We start from the raw sequence: 21919 nt of genomic DNA, 5'->3' as shown, positions 1-21919 counted from the left end.
GGGGCGTGCCCGCGGAGGTGCTCCGCGGAAGTCCCGGCCGCGCACGCATCCTCAGGAACTCCCGCGAGGGGACGACGGCGCGGCGGGTGAAGACCCGCCGGGAGAGGCTGCGCGAGCGCTCCCGCCGCCGTGACGCCCCAGCCACGCGACCGCCGAGGCGCGAGGGCGGGCGCGCCGGAAATGCGTCATCCGCGCGGGGCCGCGCGGCCAAACCTTGCTGCGGGGCTGAGGCCCCGCAGGGTCCTGGGAGGCCACGCCTGCCGCACGCCGGCGGTTACTCCGGAGGTGGAGGTCGCACGTTTGAGACTCCTCTCCAGTTCACCGCCACGACGCCGGAGGTAGAGCGGTGGCGCCAGCCTTGAGTGAAAAAGCTCGGGGGCCGCGCCCCGGCCCGAGTTCAAGCCCCGCATCGGCCAAAAAGAGAAAAACCCAAGCCTCAGCACCAGCGCGCGCACACACGGAACCATACACGTAACAGCCAACAGCCAAACGCTGAAACTGGAGGCGTGGCACAAGCCAAAAGGCCAAGTGATAGCAAGAAGCCCTGAGTTCAAGGATCCACGCCCCCCCCCCCCAAAAAAAGTCTAAGCCTGGTACCCTGGGATGGAGGCTTTCTCAAGTGTAGAAACACCCCCCCCCCCCCCCCCCCCCCCCGCAAGGAAGGGGGAAAAACAAGAGCTTCCGAGTCTAGCAGGAAAGGTAAGGTCCTGAGAGTGCTCAATAAAGGAGGAAGAGGCCAGCTTCAACTGATTTTACTGCTGTGGCGTGAGGGAGCGCAGGAGGAGCCACTGTGCAGGACCCACGAGCAACCATTTCCACTTGGCCAGTCTTAGGTTACAGGACAGCATAGTCCTGGAGGAGGGGCTAGGAACAGGCTTGATCTGTGTAGTTGGTTCCACTAGGTGGTTTTCCCAATGGGACTCTATGGCAGGACCCTGCCTCCCCCTGAGCCTTGCTAGCCACCTGCAGCAACTTCCACCGAGGTTCCAGCTGTGCTCTTAGACATTTCAGGGTCTGGATGTCCTCTGGAGAAGCCATTAAGAAAGGGCCCAAGCTGGGAGGTGCCTCTCCATGCAACACCGGAGCCAGGGTTGTTACAAGCTGGGATGCAGATTCCTGGACCAGAGGCAGAAATTCAGGCAATAAAGAACTAGTATCTTTCTGCCTCCATGGACAGCATATCTATCATGCCCAGCTTACCTCCTCCAGGAGAGCCAGGACTCGGCCTGCTGCTGGAATTCGAAGCATTGCAGCCAGAAGAGCAACATGGGGGTCCTGTAGCCCCTGGGCAGGCCCCACTGTCACCAGCACCAGCTCAGGCTGGAAGCTATAGGCTAAAGGCAGTACCAGACCCAAGATGTAGTTCAGGAATCCTCCTGTTGTCTGTGGGGACAGAGGCAGAGTCTCAGTCTCTGAGTTAGGAGACACTTTTGCTGGCTCCTGCATCTCCCAATCTGAGTTCCTGGGGTGTGAACATGGAGCCAGGAAGAACTAGTGACCTGTTGATGCTAATCTGCCCCCAAACTGCACAGCTACTCACCCCTGGCAATGGTGTGGAGATGTGGAACGCAGACTGGACAGCTGTCTCCTTGCCTCCAAGATTCAGCCACAGAATTCTCCTTCCAGGAGAAAGTGTACCATCAGAGCCAGCTCACCACCCCTCTGAGCCCAGATGCACATTGCTCCCAGAGGCTCCCCTCTTTAACTTCAGCAGTGGAAGATCCCATTCTGGCAGGAAAGTGCCCTACCTACCAGTAACTCCTGGGGGCCGGGATGGGGGGGGGGGGGGGGGGAGAAATGGTTGACTTTGCCTGCTACCTGCCCATCCACATGCACAACTGGAGACACTGTGACTAGAATCATACCCATCATCAGCAATGTCCAGGGGCCAATCCAGCTCTCCCAGGACCAAACAGAGCAGCCTGAAAAAGAGGTTGCCCAGGTCAGATTGCTCACACTGTCAGGCCCTTGCTCTTCATGTGGCCAGTTAGGCAGGAGGTACCCAAGTGCCACACCTCTGTAGGATCAGGATATCCAGGTGAGCTCACCTCTGAGCTCCACGGGACAGACTTTGCCGAATGGCCACATCCAAGGTAGCTGCTTTAGCACAGGCTGGGATGGCTGCAATGCCACAGGTCACCTGTGGGATGAATAAATAATAGACAAGAGATGAGCTAGCCAACTCCAAATCAGGTAAACAGCTCTATTTCCCACTTTTTTTTGGTCCCATCTAAGTGACTCCATCCGTCTCTTACACTCAGATCAAATTACTCCTTTATTTTTATTTTTAAAATTTTTGTGCCAGTCCTAGGGCACAGTCCGAGGCCTGGGCACTGCCTCTGACCTTTTGTGCTCAAGGCTAGCACTCTACCACTTGAGCCATAGCTCCACTTCTGGCTTTTTGGTTGTTAATTGGAGATTACAGTCTCATGGACTTTCCTGCCCAGACTGGCTTCAAACTATGCTCCTCAGATCTCATCCTGCTTAGTAGCTAGGATTATAGCTGTGTGGCTCTGGTAACTGGCTTAAATCACTCCAGTTCTATAAATAAGATTCTTATGACTATATTTTAAACTATCCATTTCACCACTCTGCCAAAGAGCATTTTCCTATCCCTTTGCAGTTTTTATGTAGGTCCAGCACTTTAAACTCAGGTCACCGGATGCCGGTGGCTCACACCTGTAATCCTAGCTACTCAGGAGACTGAGATCTGAGGATGATAGTTCAAAGCCAGCCCTGGCAGGAAAGTCCGTGAGACTCTTATCTCCAATAAACCACTAGAAAACAGGAAGTGGCGCTGTGGTTCAAGCGGTAGAGCATTCACCTTGAGCTGAAGAGCTGAGGGATAGCGCCCAAGCCCAGGGTTCAAACCCCACAGGCGACAAAAAAAAATAAAAATAAACTCAAGGCCTGGGTCCTTCCTTGAGTCTCTGCTCAAGGCTAGTGTTCTTCCACCTAAGCCAAAGCTCCACTTGCACCTTTGTGGGGGCTTAACTGGAAATAAGATCTCACAGGCTTTCCCACCCAGCTGAGCTTCAAACCATGATCCTCAGATCTCAGCCTCCTAAGAAGCTAGGATTATAGGCATGAGCCACCATCACCTGGCCCCTGGGCTGTTTTGAGAACACATCCATCTGTCTGTGTAGTCGGTACATACAGTACTCTTCTGGACAGACCCCAACTCATGGCCCCCAGTCTCCAGCAACCCTACCTTCCCATTCAGGATCCCATCTACGAGGAACAGGAACTTCCCAAGCGCAGAAAGGGCCTTGTCTTGGGCCAGGGACTCGTGTTGCCTGTGATGTGCCAGCCAGAGGAATAAGTGCACCAACTGACAGTTCATCAGTTGCAGGCACAAAACAGAGGCACCTCCAGGCCTGCCCTGCCCACCTGGCCCAGGCTTCTGTCTCCTGCCTGCCCACTGACACCTCCTCCTGAAGCAGCACTTCAGGGGACAGGGCCAGGGTGGCACTTGGCCCAGTCAGAGCAACAGCCATGTGGACGGGAGATGCAGGTGTGGGGTGGAAACCCAGCAGGCCCAGGGCTGCTGCCTCACCGGTGGGGCCCCCAGGAAGCAGAGCGAGCGGCCTCCCCTCAGTGGAGCAGGTGCTAGGACTCGGCACGGCGGCACTGTCTAAGGGAGACTCAGAGTCACGACCACCACACAGGAGCCCAGGGTGAACCCTCCAGCCTGGGCCTAGGCCATAATGACCTTGATGGAGGCTTGTCCAGTGAGGGGCCTGGGCAGCCCGGACGCTCTGTATGGACTCCAGGGCACTGTAGGGAGATCAGAGCTGAGAGCCTGCCCACGCCAGCCCCTTCCACCCTGTGACCCTCGCACCTCTGACAGGGTTCCATGGACCCCTGCAGCACAGGGCCAGGGTCCCCCAGCAGCGCCTGTACTGTCATGCACACAGACTCGGACAAGGAGTCCAGATGGTATCCACCCTGGGGGGGGGAGGGGGGGAGGCGGGGAGACAAGTTAGGGTAGAGGTGTCACAGGGGTGGACAGCTATACAAGTATCCCACCAGACCGTCTCACACCTGACTCCTCCCATCCCAGGTGCTGCCGCCTCACAGCTGCTGCCTCCCCCTGCCTCCCTCCCCCATCCCAGGTGCTGCCCCCTCCCCCTGCCCCCCTCCCCCATCCCAAGCATTGCCCCTCCCACTGCTCCTTGCCCCGGCCCTGGCGCTGTCCTCTCACACTCGGCCCCCCCCCCCGGCCCCCCAGGTGCTGCCCCCTCACACCTGGCTCCCCCCCCTGGTACTGCCCCCTCACACCTGGCTCCCCCCATCTCACACCTAGCTGCCCCACTTCCGGGTGCTGCTGCCTAGATTCTGGCCCATGAGCACTCCTGACACTTACCTCCAGCACGGCACAAACCCGGCCTCCAGCCAGCACTTGCAGCAACTGTGTGAGGTGAGCAAAGCACTCGGGGGTTGCCTGCATCTGCCCCTGAAGCAAAGAGCCACATGTGGTGAGGGCCTGGGATCTAGACCCCAGAGCCTCCCAGTCAGCGGCTCTTACCTCAGGGTCCCCAATGGCTGAGTCGAATCCTGCTGAGACCAGCACCAACTCTGGGTTAAACTACAGGCAGAGCCCGGTAGGAGGGTCAAGAAAGAGCCTGAGTTCCAGACACTGCCACCCCCCACCCCCGAGAAACCCTCCCCAGCCCCGAGAGGTCCATTCGTGCACGAGAGGAATGCCTCCCGGTGGTCTTCCGGCCTTGCACAGGCCCCCATCCTGGGGCACACCAAACGCAGCCACCTCAAAGGCCAGCGGGAGCAGTACGTGCAGGAAGGCAGCCAGGTAGTCAGCATTTCCCATCCCCACCTGTGCGAGGGCAGAGAGGGCATCGGTGGGCCCAACTTCCCAAGAGGTCTTCAAAGTCTACATCCCTGGGACCCACATTCTGGGGGAAGTCGCTAGTGGGCATCCCAGGAAAGAGGCTCAGAGCTGGGGGCAGGGGTGCAGGGGGAGACGTGGACTGGATAGAAAGCAGGGGCTGGGTACCTGGTTCCAGGGCAGGTTGACTGTGAAGCCTCGGCCCTGTCCCTGCCCAACTGCATCTGCATCTGACTCTCGCAGGAAGGGCCAAAAGCGCCCGTATTCATAGCGGTGCCAAGAGAAATAAAGGACGCTAAGATAACCAAGCGAGTCAGAGATCAGGCCTTCTGCAGTCCCACAGTTTTTCACAGAACTCTGACATCTGAGCACATGGCTCTTTCTCCCCATTTGGAATTTCTTAGACTAGTCTGGATCCCCCAAAAGTGGTAAGTGCTAGAAAGAGTCTGGATACCCCACAAGCGGTAAGTGCTGGGAAGGGTCATGTCTGTGCCTCAAGCTCACCTGGGGTCATCTTCAAAGATATACTGGATGCCCTGGCCATGGTGGACATCCCAGTCGACAATGAGGATCCTGGGATCAGACAGGGCTGAGGATCACTGAGAGGAAGGGCCTTCCCACTCTAGCCAAGGACAGGAAGGGCTAGGGGTGACCTCTCAGCCACCAGCTCCTCCACCACCCCCGCAGCCTGCCTGCAGCCCTTACCTGTGCAGCCCATGTTTCTGCTTGGCATGTTTGGCCGCTATTGCCACATTGTTGAACACGCAGAACCCATTGGCAGCTGCCCTGTGGCTGTGGTGTCCTGGAGGCCTGAATGCAGAGCCGGGGACACAGGACACGTTGGAGCGCACAGGGACACCATGGGGAGGCTGGCAGCTGTGGCATGACAGCTCTCACCTCACCAGGGCAAGCCCATTGGGCGCAGCTCCGGCCAGCACAGCATCCACCAGCTGCAGTGCAGCCCCCACAGCCAGGCGGGCACAGTGGAAGGTGCTCTGTGGGGGAGGGGGGGTGAAGTCAGCCCACACCTGCCCAGCCTGTGCCAGGCTGCAGGGCACGCGAGTTGAGCGCTGAGGCTCAGGTGTTGGCAGTGACAGCAAGCACGGCGAGTAGGCCGTGGCAGGGCGCTGGCAAGCTCAGCCACAGCACAGGTGGGCTGCAGCCATGGTGTGCATACAGGGCGGGAGGCTGAGTGTGCACTCACCGGGTGGAAGTAGACAGCATCATACTGTTTAGACAGTGCCCGGAGTTCATCCTCGTTCAGGGTCTGGGTCTCCCGCACCAGGGCCACATATTCAGGGCTGCAGGTCAGCGAGCAGGCAGGCCCCGGGCCGAAGAGGAAGAGGAGGAGGAGACGGGGAGAGTATCCATCCTTGTCCCGACCCCCTGACCCCCCCGCACCGTGCTCTGAGCCCCCACCACCCCGTGTGACCCTGAGGAGGCCAGGACAGACCTGTGCACCAGACCCAGCTCGGCCTCGGACGCCTCGCACGCTGACAGGCGCAGGCAGCGCTGCTCCAGGCCCCGCAGCTGCAGGAGGCTCAGGACGGCGGCCAGGCGCTCGGGGCGCTCGAGCTCACACTCCGGGCTATGGCCGACACGGGTCTTACCGTCGGCGTCCCCCCCCCCCGGGACCCCCTGCGGCCAACCCCCAGGAGAACCCCCGCCAGGCCTCCCCCCCCCCCAGCTTCCCGCTGGGCCCCCCACAGCCGGCCCCCCGAGGACCCCCCAGGGGCTCCACCGGCCCCCCTGCAGCCGGTCCCCGAGGACCCCCCCAGGGGCCCCCCGGCCCCCCTACACCCGGCCCCCCGAGGACCCCAGGGCCCCCCCTTGCCCGCGCCCCCCGGCGCCCCGCCCGCCGCCCCCTCTCGGCCGGGCCGCCCTTACTCGTCCCAGAGCAGCCGGGCCGCGGTCATGTCCTCGTGGTATACGAGCGCGGTGGCCATGGCCGCGTCCACTTTGGGTCAGTGGCAGAGCGCAGCCTCCGCTGTCCGCCCCAGGCCCCGGCGCCGAGCCCAGGCGGGACGCGAGGGCTCGGCAGAAGCCACCGGCGGGCAGCAAATCCCGGGGCAGGCGGGGCTCGAGCCTGACTTCCGGCTTCTCCGACGTGCGCGGAGCCCCGCCTTCCCGCCACGCCTCCGCCACGCCCTGCTCGTACACCTCGCCCACCCCGTGCCTAACCCTGCTTGCCCCGCCCGCCCCGCCCCTGCTCCGCCCGTACACCCCCCTTCCCCACGCCCCAAGAGCCCCGCCCCTCGCTCCACCCCGCCTCCGCCCTCCAAGCTCCGCCCCGTAGCAACGAGAGCCACGCCCCTTGTTCAGCCTCCGCCCGCCAACGCCCCGCCTCCATACCCAAGAGCCCCGCCCCTCACCCCCCTCCCGCCCCCAGTCAACCACCCCGCCAGCCCCGCCCGGGGGCGTAGAGCGGGCGGGACCGGCTGGGGGCTGCGTTTCCGGGCGGCCGCCCGCGTGCGGTCCCAGGGCCGGCCCCAGACGGTCCGACCCGCGCACACGGCGCGGCGGGGGTCAGCGGCTCAGCCGCCGGCCGCGGAGCCAGCGCTGTGCCCGAGGCGCCAGGCTCTGGCGAGGCCCCGGCCGGTGCCTCCAGCCTGGAGCAGCCCGGAAGCCCCGAGAGGAGCCTAGGGGCCCGGTGTGAGCCCCAAGCAGGGCCGCGCGGAGCGGCCTCCGCTGTGCAGGGGACGGGGGTCGAAAGGGAGGGGGGCGGGCGGCGGGGGGCTGGGGGGCACGGGGGTCGCCGGGGGGCTGGGGGACACGGGGGCCCACAGGGGGGGCCCGGGGGCGGGGAGGGGGTGCAGGAAGGAAGCCCCACTACAGAGGAAGGCGGTTGTGGGGCTTGAGCTCTAGGCCTGGGCGCTGTTCCTCAGCTCTTCAGCTCAAGGCCAGCGCTCTACGACTTAAGCCACAGCGCCACTTGCAGTTTTCTGGAGGTTAATTGGAGATAAGAGTCTCCTGGACTAGGGAGTGGGAAGGTGGCTCAGTGGTAGAGCTCTTGCCTTGCATGCCTAAGGCCCTGGGTTCGATTCCTCAGCACCACATAAGCAAAAAGGAAAAAAAGCAGGAAGTGGCGCTGTGGCTCAAGTGGTAGAACGCTAGCCTTGAGCTGAAGAGCTGAGGGATAGTGCCCTCAGATAGTGCCCAGAGTTCAGGCCCCACGACTGGACCCAAAAAACAACAACAACAAAAGAGTCTCCTGGACTTTCCTGCCTGGGCTGGCTTTGAACGGCGATCCTCAGATCTCAGCCTCCTGAGTAGCTGGGATGACCAGCATGAGCCACCAGCCAGCTCCTACAGATCTGTGATGATCGGCAGTGCCCCATTAGACAGGAGTTGTTCCCTTCTCCCTAGGTCAGTTGGCCTGACCCTAACACTTCTTTACTATCACCTGGCCCTGGGGCAGGGGGACCAGATTCTGGCTTAAGCACTAGCCCTGTGGTGGCAGCTTACTACCTCTGTTCTGTGCACAGAGCAGCAGCTCAGAGGCCTAATTGGTGGGGGGGGGGGGGGGGTGTAGGCGTCAGGCTGAATGGAATGGAGTATCTACAAAAAGTTTATTTCCTGTCAGCCAGGTGAGCATAAAATGGCTAGTTTACATTCCAGGCTGGCCATCCCCAAGGAGAGGTACTGTCCCTGATCAACACTCTGCTTCTTCCCTCTTCTTCCCTTTCTGAAAAACTGGCCTAGACATAGTGCAGTGCAGCAGGGTTCAAAAGCCAGCACTGGCTCCTGAGCCCTGCTAGCTTTGAAGCTTTTTGTGCACCCTGGTGGAGGGGCATGGCTCCAGAGGTCAAAGGCCAGTCCAATGTTGGGTAAGAATTCTGTACAGAAAGCTCAGATGGCCAGCAAGGCTAGCTGGGGACCCCAGAGTGCAGGCTTGGGGAGGAGGGACTCATTTTCTCCAAGTAGACTTCAAGTAAAGTCCAGGATGGTACTGTGGGTTCCCCTCTCAGGAAGGAGAGATGGCACCTTGAAGCCCAAGCTCTTAGGGTGTCCCCATGGCAGCAGAGATGATCACAGAGCTGTCTCCTTGGAGACCCTGGCCCCCAGGTGCCTGGGAGGCTTGAAGCTGAGCACTTCTTTGTAAGTGACACCTGCAGAGGAGAGGTAGACAGGACAGTTGGCCTTTGCTTTCACCTGCGGCTAGAAGCCTGCACCTCCCTAATCCTAATTAGGCTGTACCACTTCGGGGAAGCTGTGCTACAAAGCTGGATTTTTCCCAAGGAAACAGGAGGTGATGAGAGCTTGTGTTTCTATGCCCAGAGGTTTCACCAAGGTCTGTTATAAAAGCAAAAGCCACTGGCTATGTGGAGGGGGGGCGGAAGGACCACAGAAGATCCTGTGGTTTGTGGCTTTAAAGTTATCTGTTTTGCAGCAGAAGCCTTTCACAGAACCAAACTCATGATCTATGACACAGCAATTAGGGTAGAACACCCGCTGGGGGGAGCCACAGTCTGGCAGCCCTAAGGAACGCCGGTTTGAGAGCCTCACCTCCCCCAGCCTTTCTACTCAGAGGTACAGGGTCAAGGACCTGGAGATGGGCAGACAAGACCTGAGACTCAGTGTCACTCCTCAAGCTGCTCTGTTATTCTGGAGCAGAGACGGAAGAAAACAGCTCCATGTCAGAGCTCAAAGGGAGGCGGGCCCTTGAGGATGAAGAGGAGTTGGGCCTAGACGTGGTAGGATTACACACCTGTTATCCTGGCACCTCAGGAGGCTGAAGCAGGAATGTTTTGAGGCCAGCCTTGTATTTAGAGTTTGAAGTCAGTTTGGGCTACACAGTAAGTCTGAGACCAACCTCAGTTACATAGGTAGTCCCAGTGTCAGAAGCTATAGTCAGGCACTAGAGGCTGAAGCCAGCTGGAGCAGGAAAGTCTGTGAGACTTTTGTTGTTGTTGTCAGTCATGGGGCTTGAACTCAGGGCCTGGGTGTTGTCCCTGAGCTTTTCTGCTTAAGGCTAGTGCTCTACCACTTTGAGCCACGGTGCCACTTCCGGGTTTCTGGTGGTTAATTGGAGATAAGATTCCTGCCCAGGCTAGCTTTGAACCATGATCCTCAGATCTCAGCCTGAGCAGCTAAGATTGGAAGCATGAGCTATTAGCACCTGATGATCTGTGGCTCAAGTAATATAGCACAAGCCATGAGCAAAAAACAGCCCAGGGATAGTATCCAGGCTCTGAGTTCAAACCCCAGGACCCTCACGAGAACAAACAATAAAAGATGAAGGAAGGACCCTCTGGATGATGGAACAGCAAGCCAGGTCCCAGAGGTGCGAAGAGCAGTCATTTGGGGGACCTGAATCTTTGCTGGTATAGGCAGGGAGAACAAATCCCAGGGCTGCGAGGGCTGGGCTGTCCCCTGTAGGCAGGACATCACGGGGGAGCATTTGGCTAGATCAGGTCTCTGACCTGGACGTAGGAAAGGCTGGGCATCACAGGAATGGAGTAGCAGATGGGAGGCCAGGAGTAGCCAGCAGTGGTGCACAGAGCTCAGAGCTGCAGCACGGAAGTTCCCACCTGCTTCCATGGCCAAGCCTCAACTCACACCCCCTCCAGTCACCTTGTCCTCCTCACCTACCCAACAACCCCAGGCAGGAAGTCACTGACTGGACATGTGGGGTCCGGACCTGGCGCCCCTACTCACGCTTCCACTCCTCAAGGGTGCGGTCCACGTCATCGAAGGAGTCGTCGTACTTCAGGGCCTTGGGCTCATCCTCCGTGTCCTGCAGAGACTCAAAGTAGGGATGGGCCAGGGCCTCCACTGCAGTTACCCGCTGCTCGGCATCCAGCACCAGCATTTTCTCCAGGAGATCCACAGCTGGGGGGCGGGGAGGGGGGACACATCAGGCCAGGCCACAGGAAGGCCCAGACCCCCAGCTGCCTGGCCATACCCTTAGGGCTTGCATTGGTCAGGACAGAGGCAAAATCCTTCTTCTCTAGCTCAGGAAGACCCTTCATGTAGTTCTTAGCCTATGAGAGAAGCAGAGTGAAGGGACAGGACACCCCCCAGGCCTGGGCCAAGCTGCCCACCCAGCTGCCCACAGACCTCGTCACTCTGCAGCTTCTGCACGAACTCAGCAGGGGGTGTCCCTGTCACCTTCATGATCTCCTTCAGCTGGTCCAGGTCTACACCAAGGTCAGGAGCATAGCACAGGGCCAGAGGGAGGGAACTGACTCACCACCCACCACCTAGGCATGAGCCCCTCGCCGAACCACGTGTGAGGATACGATCGCTGCCCTTGAACAGTATCTTCCCGGTAATCATCTCCGCCATAATGCAGCCCACTGACCAGATGTCCACTGAGACAAGTTCCATCGGTGCCCATGGGTGGAGGTGACCCACGAGTGCCCACACACGCACATACACACACACACACAGGAACTCAGGGTGATGTGGATGCAGACATGGGAAAGGAGAGGGCACCCAGTGGAGAAGACACAGAAGAGAGATGCATACAGGCCTGGGGGAGGAGACTAGAGGGGGCTCCACCTACCACATCCTCCCTCAGCTCCCACCCCAGCTCCACCGCCTCTCTGGGGACAGTCTTCATGAGGCTCCCTGTCAAAGACTGAGAAGGGCTGGGTTGTGACAGTGTAGGCCACTTGCTTAGCCGAGTGAGACCCTGGGTTAAATCCCTAGCACTGAAAAGGAAGAACAACAGAAAGCCAGGTGCTGTGCTGGTGGCTTGCACCTATAATCTTAGCTACTCAGGAGGCTTGAAATCTGAGGATCACAGTTCAAAGCCAGCCCCGTCAGAAAAGTGCAGGAGACGCTTATCTCCATTTAACCAGCAATAATCTGGAAGTAGAGGTGTGGCTCAAGTGGTAGAGTGCCAACCTTGAGCAGAAAAAGCTAAGAGACTTCAAGACTATGACTTTAAGCCCCAATACAAAAAAAGTAATTTGATTAAAGATAGAGGAGCTGGTGCAGGTGGCTCACTCACATCTATAATCCTTCTCAGGAAGCTGAGATATGAGGATCATGGCTTGAAGCCAACCCAGGGCAGGAAAATCTATGAGACTCTTATTTTCACTAAACTACCCCCAAAAAAGTTGGAAATGGAGCTGTGGCTCAAGTGGTAGAGCACTAACCTAGTACAAAATAAGCTCAGGGACAGAGCCCAGGCTCTTGAGTTCAAGCCCCAGGACTGGCACAAAATAAATATGAATAAGCGAGTGAATGAATGATTGAGCGGAAGGAGACAGGCGCAGCGTGAGTGCCGTGAGCCTCTGGGGTGGGCTCTGCCTCTCACCTGTCTGTGTGTAATGCATCCAATTCAAGATGACCTCAGGCGCCCGGTACCACCGAGTTACCACATAGCCTGTCATCTCACTGTCTGCCTGTCTAGCCAAGCCAAAGTCCAGGATCTGAGAGAAACGTTGAGAGGAGGACTGAGGGGACCCTGAGGAGTGAGCAGGTCTGCGGTGTCCAGGAGACCTGGGGTTGGCTCCGAAGCACCTACACTGGGGCATCCACCCCCTGCCAAGGCTAAGGACCAGCCCACCTCAGGAGCTGGCACCTGGGATTCTTTCCACTCAGCCGCTTCCTGCTCACTCGGGGGGACAGCCAAACCCTGCTCTGGGCCAGCGTGGCGCGTGCTTGATGCCATCCCCACCAGCACCCCCAAGAGCACATCAGCTGCGCAGTCACTGTCTAGACACCGCAGCTCTAGGCCACCTCCAGGGCCTGAGGGCACCAGGGTAGTAGACAGATGGTGAGGGGCTGCTGAGCCAGGCGTGAGCTGTCCTCCCCGTCCAGCCTTACCTTCAGTTCACAGTCTTCATTCACAGCCAGATTGCCAGGCTTGAGGTCCTGGAGTAGAGAAAAGGAAGAATGGTGTCCTGCCTGCCTGGGGTGTGCCACTATGTCCTGCCTGCCTGGGGTGTGCCAGGGTAGCACTGTTAAGGATGCCAGTCTGGGTCTGAACTGAGTCCTTGCCTCCAAAGCCCTCCAATGAGAGTAGATGGGCTATGTGAATGTGAGGGCAGGCTCCGGCAGGGCTGGGGGGGGGGTGTTGCTGGCATACACACACACACACACACACACACACACGAGACTCTATCCTTCCCCCTTACAAGGCTGGACCTGGATCTGAGTGCCCCTCCTGCTCACACGGCGGGCAGAGGCATGGGTGGGGGGTTGCCCGTTCCCACCAGGACTTACCCTGTGGATGACACCAGTGGCATGGATATACTGTAGGAGAGAGGGGGATTGGCTACTGTCAGCGCAAGTCCCTCCAAGCCAGAAGCTGTACCCTGCCATCTGGGCGTTGCTGACCTCCCCACGGCCACCTCAGCAGGCCCCACCTTCAGCCCTTTCAGCATCTGATAAACAAGGAACTGGATTCTGTCCTCACTCAGAGTCTCATGCTTCATGAGCTTGCCCAGGTCGGTACCCATGAACGGCATTACCAGGTAGCTGTGGGAGCAGGGTCAGGTAGAGTCAGCAGGACAAGGACGGCCCCTGGGTCTGTGCCGGGGCTCACTGGCTGTGGCTCGCACCCTACAAGACCTTGCCCAGATGGGGAAACCCTGGGGTGTCACCCATTGTATCCTCTCCACTAGCCCCTGGACCCTACCGTCTCCCCCACTGAACCACTGCCCCCACCGTGGCCTACAGCCCAGATGCAGTCTGCTCGTCACAGCCAACACGTGCCCACATCTCTGTCCCACCCCTCCAGTTCAGAATGGAAGGTGGGAGGGGGCTCCACACTGGAAGGAAGGGCACTGTGTGCCAGATGAGGGCTGGCAGCAGGGTGTGAGCTTCACGGGCAAGGGGAGTGGGAGTCTGGGGCGGGGCAGTCGAGGCTGGGTGGGTGCAGAGAGGGAAGTGGCATCAGCACCTCCAGAGGGCACTGGGACGCAGAGGCTGCTTTCTGCTCCAACCCTTCCCTGCTTGCTCCTTGTCTCTGGCTATCTGTAGTGTGAGCCTTGGGCTGGCCACCTGTCAGACAGGCTGGGGGGGCTAGGGGTGGGGTAGGTCCTCCCTGCTGCCTCTTACCCCATCTGTCAGCAAAGGCCAGTGGCTCTGATTCTGGTGTCAGAGTCTGTGCAAGACCTGCCTGTTCACATCCCACATCCCAGGTTTGTACCTCAGTCAATTTGACGGCTCTGGTGCCTGGGCCTCAAAGGAGAAGGAGGCCCTGGCTCTCCCTGGTAGTGCCAGTGCCCACGGGTTCGAGGAGCACATGGGAGGGTGGAGAGAGGGAGCAATGTACCTCTGGGTCCCCATCCACCCAAGGTTTGGGGAGAGCGCCTGGAGTCAGCCTGGGACCAAAATCTGGTACCCAGGAGCCCTGCAGGCTGCCACGCCCGCCTGGCCAGCTAGCCAGCACTCACAAGTCTGTGAAGTCCTCCAGGGTCTCGTCAGGAGTGAACACATCCAACAGCCCGATCACCTGGGGGACAGAGTGCCAGGAGGGATGGACGCACACAGATGACATGGGACTCAGCACCCCAAAGGTGGCCCAGTGCTCCACACAGGAAACCCTGTCCTCATCTCCCCCATGTGCCCACGGCAGCCCCGCCCGGCTCTGCTACACTTGTCTGCAGACACAGGCTATTTCTGGATAGTGACAGCAGGGATCCTCTGGGGGAGGGGCAGCCCACATCCGGGCTGCCTCCCGGTGTCCAAGCACTAGAGCCCTTTGGTCCTTCCTCCCCCACATTTCCTCTTCCCTAATCAAGCAAGTCTTAGATTCAAGTCCACACAGCCCCTGAAAACAGCCAACATCTGGTCAGTCCTTACTGGGACCATGCCTCTGCTGTCTAGAGCATGAGCTTGCACTGTGATGGCAGACTTGATCTCCATACCGCTCTGGTTAAGGAAAATGGACAGATGGACAGTGTGACAGTGGCGGTCCAGCATGTGGGAATGACAGGCCCTTCAGGGGCCCATGAAGGTTTCCACAAGGACAGTTGGAAATCCAAGCAGCTAGAGGAACAGGTAAACGTTTCAACAGAGGCCAGGTAAATGACTGAAACAGAAGGAAGAATACTCCCATAGCTTAGGTAACACCTGGCCTCTGCCAGGTGGCTGTGGTCCAAGCCAAGGGGTGGGGGGGAGTAAGAGTCTGCTGGGGCTCACTCTCTCATACCCGAGGAAGGTTGGTCTGTGACCCGATAAGCCTGTGTGGAAGAGCTTGAGCAGCGGTGTGATACTGAGCCTGTCCTCAAGACTGCAGTACAGGGATGGAGTGGAGTGAGGCCTGAGGCAGAGGGGCAGGTAGGTGACCACTGCAGTCAAGGCCAGAGCTACGGACAGGAGCATGGCCGGGGGAAGAGAAAGGCCTGGGCACAGGGGAGTCACTCAACCAAGTGGGCGGGGGTCATTATCCTAGATGTAGAAGTGGGACCACCAGAGAGACAAGACTTCTATGCCTCTGTGAGGTAGCGTGTGCAGAGCAGGGGGCTGGGGTTTGAGGAAAGGGAGAGGCCTGAAGCGGCTGGGGGGACACAGGGAGCCGTGCTGGGACTGCGTCCATTCCCTGTCCCCATCAAGAAGGCCTCCCAGCCCCTTCCGGCCTCTTTCCTCACAAAACACAACTTAGAACTGGCAGTGCCTCCCAACTTGTGTTGGGGGCATCTTGGCGGCAGCAGTGCCCAGCTGTGGAGAGGCCAGGGCCTGCAGGGCAGGGTAGATTCCCTGGCACGTAAGTCAGAGTGGGAGGTGAAGCTGGTTGCTGAGGGCTCATGCTTATCATCCTACTCAGGAGGTTGAGGTCCACAGCATCAAGGTCCAAAGTCAGTTTGGGCAGAAGAATCTATGAAACTGTCTCCAAAATCACCAAGCAAAAATCAGGACTGGAGGCATGGCCCAAGTGATAGAGTATTAACCAAGAAAGCAAACAAGCAAGCTAAGGATGCACCAGGCCAAACTCCAGTAATGAGAAAGAGAGATAGACAGAAAGACAGAGAGACGGGAGCAAAACAAGGATTGAAGGAAGCTACACTCACGGGAATGAGACAGGTTCAGCCCAGGTTGGGCAGACATGCAGAGCCTGCAAGAAGAAAGGATCTACCAGAGCACCAAGTCTGGCAGTGACTGAGTCAAGGGGGTCTGCTTGCTGGCACACACAAGGACCTGGTTCTCCTAGAGGTCTGGTGGTTAGGATGACCCAGAAGGATAAGAACATGTCAGGCAGGGTGGGGTGGAGATGCTGGAGCAGGGGCTTGGGGTGGGGGTTTAAACCTTCCCCAGGCCATTAGCGCAGAGCCTCCTACCACCCTGGCCGGAGGCAGAGTCTGGAACAAGATTTGGAGTTGCTCCCGGCCCAAGTAACACTGTCCACCACCTGAGCAGCAGAATCAGGTGAGCTGAGGGGGAGGGACCGGACGTGGGGTACAGAAGAGGGTCTCCTAGAAAGGGGCATGTCTGTGCCCCTTCCTCCAGGAACACTGCTTTGACCATCAGCCTCACAGCTTTGGGGCCTAGGGGCCAGGCGGGAGTGACCTGGACAGGGGGGCGGGGAGGAAGCAGCAGCTGGGTGGGACTTGTCCGGGAGGGGAGGGCTGGGAAGAGGAGGAGAGGGGGAAGGACTGAGGAGGGGAGGGCTGGGGAGAAGAGAGGAGGGACAGGAAGAGGTGGGGAAGGGGAGGCTGAGGAGGGGAGGGCCGAGGAGGACTGGGGACCCCGGAGGGTCGGGCAGCCGCTGACCGCAGACTCACGTTCTCGTGCCGCATGTGCTTGAGCAGCCGCAGCTCGCGGTAAGCGCGCTTGGCGAACAGCTCGGACTGGAAAGGCCGGTACAGCTTCTTGATGGCCACCCTGGCGCCCGTGCGGCTGTCCACCGCGGAGCTGCGGGGCGCCCGGCTTAGCGGCGGGGCCTGGTCCAGGCCTCCCGCCCCGAGCCCCGCCGCCCCGCGCCCCGCGCTCACCACACCGCGCCGTAGGCGCCCGAGCCCACGGGCTGCAGGTCCTGGTAGACGGCGCGCACCTCCCAGGCCGTGTTGGTCACCTCCTGGCGGTAGAAGCCCCGTCGGGCGGGCGGCGGGGAGCCCATGGCGGGCCGGCCTGAGCGCGTCCCCGCGCGCTCCTTCCTTGGGTCTGCGCCCCGGCCCGCGGGCACCGGACCCCGGAGCGGCGGGGCGCACGGCCCCTCCCCCATGCGCCGACCAACCGGGCCCCGCGCACGTGATGCCTTCGGGAAACCCGAGGCGGCCGCTTGGGAAGGCCGGTCTGCGCCCCCCCTGCGCCCCGCCGCCTGCGCCCCGCCGACTGCGCACCCTCCCCAGCCGGCCTGCACCCCGTCGCCTGCGCAACCCCGCAGTGCTCCCCGCCGCCTGCGCCCCCCCCCCCCGCCGTGCTCCCCGCCACCTGCGCATCCCCCGGCGCGCCGCTGGCCTGCGCTCCCCCCGCCCCCCGTGCCCCGCCGGCCTGCTCCCCTCCTGCACCCTGCCCTGCGCCCCGCCGCCTGCGCGCCGCCGCCTGCGCCCCTCCTGCACCCTACCCTGTACCCCGCTGGTCTGCGCACCCCCTCTGCGCCCCGCCGCCTGCGCAACCCCACAGCCGGCCTGCGCCCCGCCGCCTACACCCCACCCTGTGTCCTGCCGGCCTGCGCCCTCCCTCTGCCCCCGCCGCCTGCGACACCCCCTGCGCCCCACCGGCTTGCACCCCCCCTGTGACCCACCTCCTGCGCCTGGCCGCCTGCGGACCCCCCTGAGGATCCCTCGCCCTTCCCACCACCGAGGGCTAAGCAGGGCCTCTTGGACGTTTGTGGGGGGTAGGGGGAGGAGGTGTCTGTCTGTCTCTCAAACTCCACCCATTCTATGCCCAACCTCATTCTTTTACTTTGTGAGGGTCCTGGAACTTAAACTTAGGGCCTGGGTGCTGTTCCTGACCTTCTGTGCTCAAAACCAGTGCTTTACCGCTTGAGCCACAGCTCCGCTTCTAGCTTTGTTTGAGGTTTTTTTTTTGTTTTTTTTTTGGTAGTTAAATGGGGTTAAGAGTCTAACAAACTTTTTTGCGCAAGCAGCCTCAAAACTAGATCCTCAGATGGCAGCTTCCTGAGTAGCCCCCGGCTGCCCAACCTCAGTTCTGAGGCCATTGTCTCTCAGCTTCAGTGCCCAGGAGCCCAGGGGACTGCTCTTGCACTTCAACCCTCTGGCCCCACCTGCCACCTGGGGCGTCTGCTTCATGCACCTGCAGAGGCTGACACCCTCTCACCCCTGCCCAGCTGTCCTTCAAAGTCCTAGGCACCATTGCCCAGTGTGTCTGTCCTCAGGGTGAAGGCAGATCCTGCTTTGGCCTTCCGCCTGGCCCCTCATTTGGGCATCCTCTTTACTATCTGGCCCGGTTCTGGCCCAAATACTCCTGGAGGGCAAACCCCAGCCCTGTCCTACAGCTGAAGGACCCAGGTCTGCCCAGGCTCTCGTTCTGCTGGTGGGTAACAGGATCCATGGGACCCCTGCCGGCCCTCTGTGCCCCGTGCCCCGCCTGCCAGCCATGAATCAGCAGCCCAAGGCCAGCCAGAACAGCTTTACACCGGGGCTGCTGCAAGCGGCCGGGCACTTGCCCGGGCTGGTGATGTGTGCAAAGGTGGCTGAACCCGGTGCCTCTTGTGCCCTATGCTGTCACCAACCCCTCCATGAGCCTCCAGCTGCTCTCCTCATCCTTACGCTGTGGGAGGGCCATAGGTCCAGTGTCCGACCAGGTTCCAGAAGCGTTTTGCCCTCATGCTCTACTCCCAAACTGGATTCCTCTCCAGGGCTTCTCACTAGACCACTTGGTTGTCTAGCACTCACGGAAAGAATGTTTTTGTGTGTGTGCATGTCCCTGGAGCTTGAACTCTGGGAATGGGAACTGTCCAAGAGCTTTTTTGCTCAAGGATAGCATTCTTACTGAGCCACAGCTTCACTTATGGCTCCTTTGGCAGTTCATTGGAGATGAATGTCTGGTGATACTCAGAAGGTTGAGATCTGCAGATCTTGATTTGAACCCAGCCCAGGCAGGAAAGTTGGTCGTGGGGCTTGAATTCTAGGTCTGGGCACACTGTCCCTGAGCTCTTCAGCTCAAGGCTAGCATTCTACCAATCAAGCCACTTCCGGCCTTTTCTGTTTATGTGGTGCTGAAGAATCGAACCCAGGGCCTCATGCATGCAAGCAAGCACTCTACCACTGAGCCACCTTCCCAGTCCCAGTCCAAGACTTTTTATCTCCAATTAATCACAGAAAAAGCTGAAGTAGAACTGTGGCTCTGGTGGTAGGGCACTAGTCTTGAGCAAAAGGAGCTCAGGGACAGCACCCAGGCCCAAGTTCAAGCCCCAGGACTAGCAAAAACAACAACAACAAAAGCCTCATGAACTTTCCTGCCTGGGCTGGCTTCAAACTGATCCTCAGTTCTCAGCCTCCAGAGTAGCTTGGATTGCAGGCATAAGCCATGGCACCAGGTCAGGGAGAGGGCATCTATAAGCTGTAGTAATGGCAACTGGATGGATCCCTGGTTACAGTGGCCCCTTTGTCCCTTAGCCAGGAAGGAAAGGCATTCCCCCATCCTGACCAAGCCCTGGGGAAAGGCAGGCTTTCGCTTGCAGAGCTACCCGAAGGAGTGCCTTGATTGAGAGGAGGGTCTGGGTCTAGGTCTGGGCTAGGAGCTGAGCCTGTCTACTGAAACCTGCCTGCAGGGCATCTGGGATCTCTGTGTGTGAGTGCCTTGCATGCCCTGTTCCCATGAACCTCGACCCCTTCTGGTTTTATCCACTCTCAGACCCTTCAGAGACAGTGAGATGCCAGAAGCCAGCTGCTGGTCTCACTGGGAGACCAAGGAATCAGTGCTGAGGTTGAAGGTGCCGGAGATGTGTGAAGTACAGAGATCGGACCACCCTTTCCAGGTAGCCGGGACACAAAATCAAGAGGCAACTCCCCTTTATCATGCGCTCTTTGTGCAGGCACTTGACATCAAGCCACCCTAGGCCCCTGAAGAGACTCCTCAGAAGAGCCACAGCCCCATCTCCAAGCAGCTCCTGTACTGGAGATTACTTGGTCACTTCCTTTCTGGGAGGAGAAATGGAAGCTAATGCCCAGATCTGCTGCAGAGCACACGGGAGCAGAGTGCGGGCAGGGGATCTTCAGCTCTGGAGCAAGGCCCAGGGGAGAGATCTCCATGTCCACGCCCACATCCATGTGTGCTCCCAGCCTTCCTGTCCTCAAGGCTGTCATCAGCTCCCCAGTGTTCAAGTCCTGCAGGGTGGATGGGACGCGAGCACAGGCAGCTGCCCCGCCCGCCCCTCGCCTCCCCTGTGGCAGCTCCTACCCGGTGGATGATCCCCACAGAGTGGACGTGCTGCAGGGAAAGGGAGACTTGGTGACCCTGAGGGGACACCTTGAGCCACGCAGCAGCTGGTGAACGAGGAACGGCATGCGGACGTCACTCGGCGCCTGGCACTTGACGGTGTTCAGGTCTGCGTCCTTCAAGATGGTCACCAGATACCTACAGTAGGGCCAGGGGTCAGGACAGGGCCCAGCCGGCCCCTCCAGTGGCTCCGGCCCCCTCTTCCCAGCCGCTTATACTTCGTTGGCGTCCTCGGTGGACATGGCCGGTGTGAGGATGTCCAGAAGCCTGAGGACCTGGGCAGGGAGGAAGGGCAGGCAGTCCGAAAGGCAGGCTTCGTCCCTGGGCCAGGCTGCCTCTCATGCTGGCTCCTCTGCTCACCCACTGCAGAGCCCCGGTGCTAACCTGCCCCAGGGTCGCCCTCTGCTGCTCACCCTTCAGGTGTCTGGACAGGGAAAGCTGGGATTTCCCTGAGCCCTCCGGCAGCGGCCGGAATGGGCGCGCCGGCTTCTTCACCGCCCGCTTTGTGGACAGCTGGGTGTCCTAGGAGCACTGTGGGGCGGTGAGTGGAGGGGTAGGGTGAGCCTGGCCTGAGCCTGGGCCTCCCCGGGCCTTCTGCCCCCCCCCCGCGGGCCTCCACCCCCCCCCCCCCGCGGGCCTTCCCCCCCACGGGACTCCCTGGCTCTGAGAAGTCCCCTCCCAGCCAGGGCCGCACCGCTGGGGACAGGGCGCAGCCTCAGCATGGGGCTCCAGGAAGGACGGCAGGACCCGGCTGTGCACACCCCGCCTCCGTCCACGCCTCACCGTCCATGCCTTGCCCCACCCCGCCATCCACAGCTGGGGCTGCGGTGCTCGCAGGGGGGGGCGCAGTGTCCACGGGGGTTGGTGTGCGGTGTTCACGGGGGAGGTGCGCGGTATCCATGGGGGGGGGGCATGGTGTCCATGGGGCACAGTGTCCATGGGACACGGTGTCCCGGGGGGGGGGCGGTGTTCATAGGTGGAGTGCAGTGTCCAGTGAGGGGGCTGCAGGCCAGTGTTGGGGGAGAGCACTGTATCCACGAGGCAGCCCCACATGAGTCCTCTCTGGAGCCACTGTCACTGCCCTCCCTGCCCTCCCTACCTTCCCTGCCCTCCCTGTCCTCCCTGTCCTCCCTGCCCTCCCTGCCCTCCCTACCTTCCCTGTCCTCCCTGTCCTCCCTCCCCTCCCTGCGCTGGGACACGCAGGCCCTGCAGGCCCCAGCGTTCTGCAGACGTGAGCCCAGGGCTCTTCCGTGACTGGCCAGGTCCTGCTCCCACGGCCTCTCGGTCCTGCACCCCGTGCCCTTTGATCCTCACTTCAAAGTGAGCAGGGATTGGGGCAGCACTGCCCCTAGAGCAATGGCCCTCGAGTTCTGGAGGGCAGAGGACGTTTTCTGTGTATTTTTGTGGGCCATGAGGCTTGAACCCTGGAGGGCCTGGGCGCTGTCCTTGAGCTCTTCAGCTCAAGCCAAGCGCTCTACCACCTGAGCCACAGCACCACTTCTGGTTTTCTGGTGGTTTAATTGGAGTTAAGAGTCTCACAGATGTTCCAGCTGGCTGGCCTTGAACCATGATCCTTAGATCTCAGCCAACTGAGTAGCTAGGACTATAGGCGTGAGCCACTGGTGTCCCGCGAAATACATTTTAAACTAAAAATTAACTCAGTGCTGGAGCTCTTTCCTGGATCCAGCTGGCCCTCACAACCACAAAGTGTGTTACAATGTATTATAATGTACCACAAAACAATAAAACTTGACTACCAAATTAAAGCAG

At 59.9% G+C, this 21919-nt stretch overlaps 2 protein-coding genes across 3 annotated transcripts; both read right to left on the bottom strand.

The window, feature by feature from the left end:
- Positions 1 to 736: 736 nt before the first annotated feature.
- On the bottom strand, positions 737 to 6915 carry Hdac10 (histone deacetylase 10). Its single transcript, XM_042698045.1, has 19 exons — positions 6734 to 6915; positions 6300 to 6434; positions 6051 to 6147; positions 5744 to 5841; positions 5552 to 5656; positions 5351 to 5419; positions 5015 to 5141; positions 4769 to 4834; positions 4529 to 4588; positions 4367 to 4456; positions 3842 to 3948; positions 3713 to 3777; positions 3391 to 3634; positions 3212 to 3296; positions 2049 to 2140; positions 1866 to 1922; positions 1541 to 1619; positions 1201 to 1383; positions 737 to 1116 (listed from the first exon to the last, which is right to left on the bottom strand). Exons 1-19 carry the CDS (start codon positions 6790 to 6792, stop codon positions 865 to 867), a joined length of 2070 nt encoding a protein of 689 aa, XP_042553979.1. The 5' UTR covers positions 6793 to 6915; the 3' UTR covers positions 737 to 864.
- Positions 6916 to 8396: 1481 nt separating this feature from the next.
- On the bottom strand, positions 8397 to 16872 carry Mapk12 (mitogen-activated protein kinase 12). Of its 2 annotated transcripts, XM_042698061.1 has the most exons (12): positions 16738 to 16872; positions 16528 to 16657; positions 14200 to 14258; positions 13168 to 13279; positions 13025 to 13054; positions 12626 to 12673; positions 12114 to 12228; positions 11089 to 11160; positions 10907 to 10986; positions 10752 to 10830; positions 10505 to 10678; positions 8397 to 8955 (listed from the first exon to the last, which is right to left on the bottom strand). In XM_042698061.1, exons 1-12 carry the CDS (start codon positions 16860 to 16862, stop codon positions 8876 to 8878), a joined length of 1104 nt encoding a protein of 367 aa, XP_042553995.1. In that variant the 5' UTR covers positions 16863 to 16872; the 3' UTR covers positions 8397 to 8875. The 2 variants fall into 2 exon arrangements, with proteins under 2 accessions (XP_042553995.1, XP_042553996.1); XM_042698062.1 differs by lacking the exon at positions 11089 to 11160.
- Between the last annotated feature and the right edge of the window lie 5047 nt (positions 16873 to 21919).

Source organism: Dipodomys spectabilis, unplaced genomic scaffold, assembly GCF_019054845.1.
Source record: "Dipodomys spectabilis isolate Male_0828 unplaced genomic scaffold, ASM1905484v1 ptg000230l, whole genome shotgun sequence".
Lineage (NCBI taxonomy): Eukaryota > Metazoa > Chordata > Mammalia > Rodentia > Heteromyidae > Dipodomys > Dipodomys spectabilis.
Note: the sequence above shows the minus strand (reverse complement) of the source record. Positions and strands in the feature narration are given on the sequence as shown.

What these genes read in the sequence shown, in the direction of transcription:
- Hdac10 (XM_042698045.1), bottom strand. Translation starts at nt 6,792, where the DNA reads ATGGCCACCGCGCTCGTATACCACGAGGACATGACCGCGGCCCGGCTG. An exon ending in GAGCTGGGTCTGGTGCACAG is followed by an intron (nt 6,148 to 6,299) that starts GTCTGTCCTGGC and finishes GCTGACCTGCAG; the next exon opens with CCCTGAATATGTGGCCCTGG. An exon ending in CAGAAACATGGGCTGCACAG is followed by an intron (nt 5,420 to 5,551) that starts GTAAGGGCTGCA and finishes GTCTGATCCCAG; the next exon opens with GATCCTCATTGTCGACTGGG.
- Mapk12 (XM_042698061.1), bottom strand. Translation starts at nt 16,862, where the DNA reads ATGGGCTCCCCGCCGCCCGCCCGACGGGGCTTCTACCGCCAGGAGGTG. An exon ending in GGCGCCTACGGCGCGGTGTG is followed by an intron (nt 16,658 to 16,737) that starts GTGAGCGCGGGG and finishes GGCGCCCCGCAG; the next exon opens with CTCCGCGGTGGACAGCCGCA. An exon ending in ATGAAGACTGTGAACTGAAG is followed by an intron (nt 12,229 to 12,625) that starts GTAAGGCTGGAC and finishes CGTTTCTCTCAG; the next exon opens with ATCCTGGACTTTGGCTTGGC.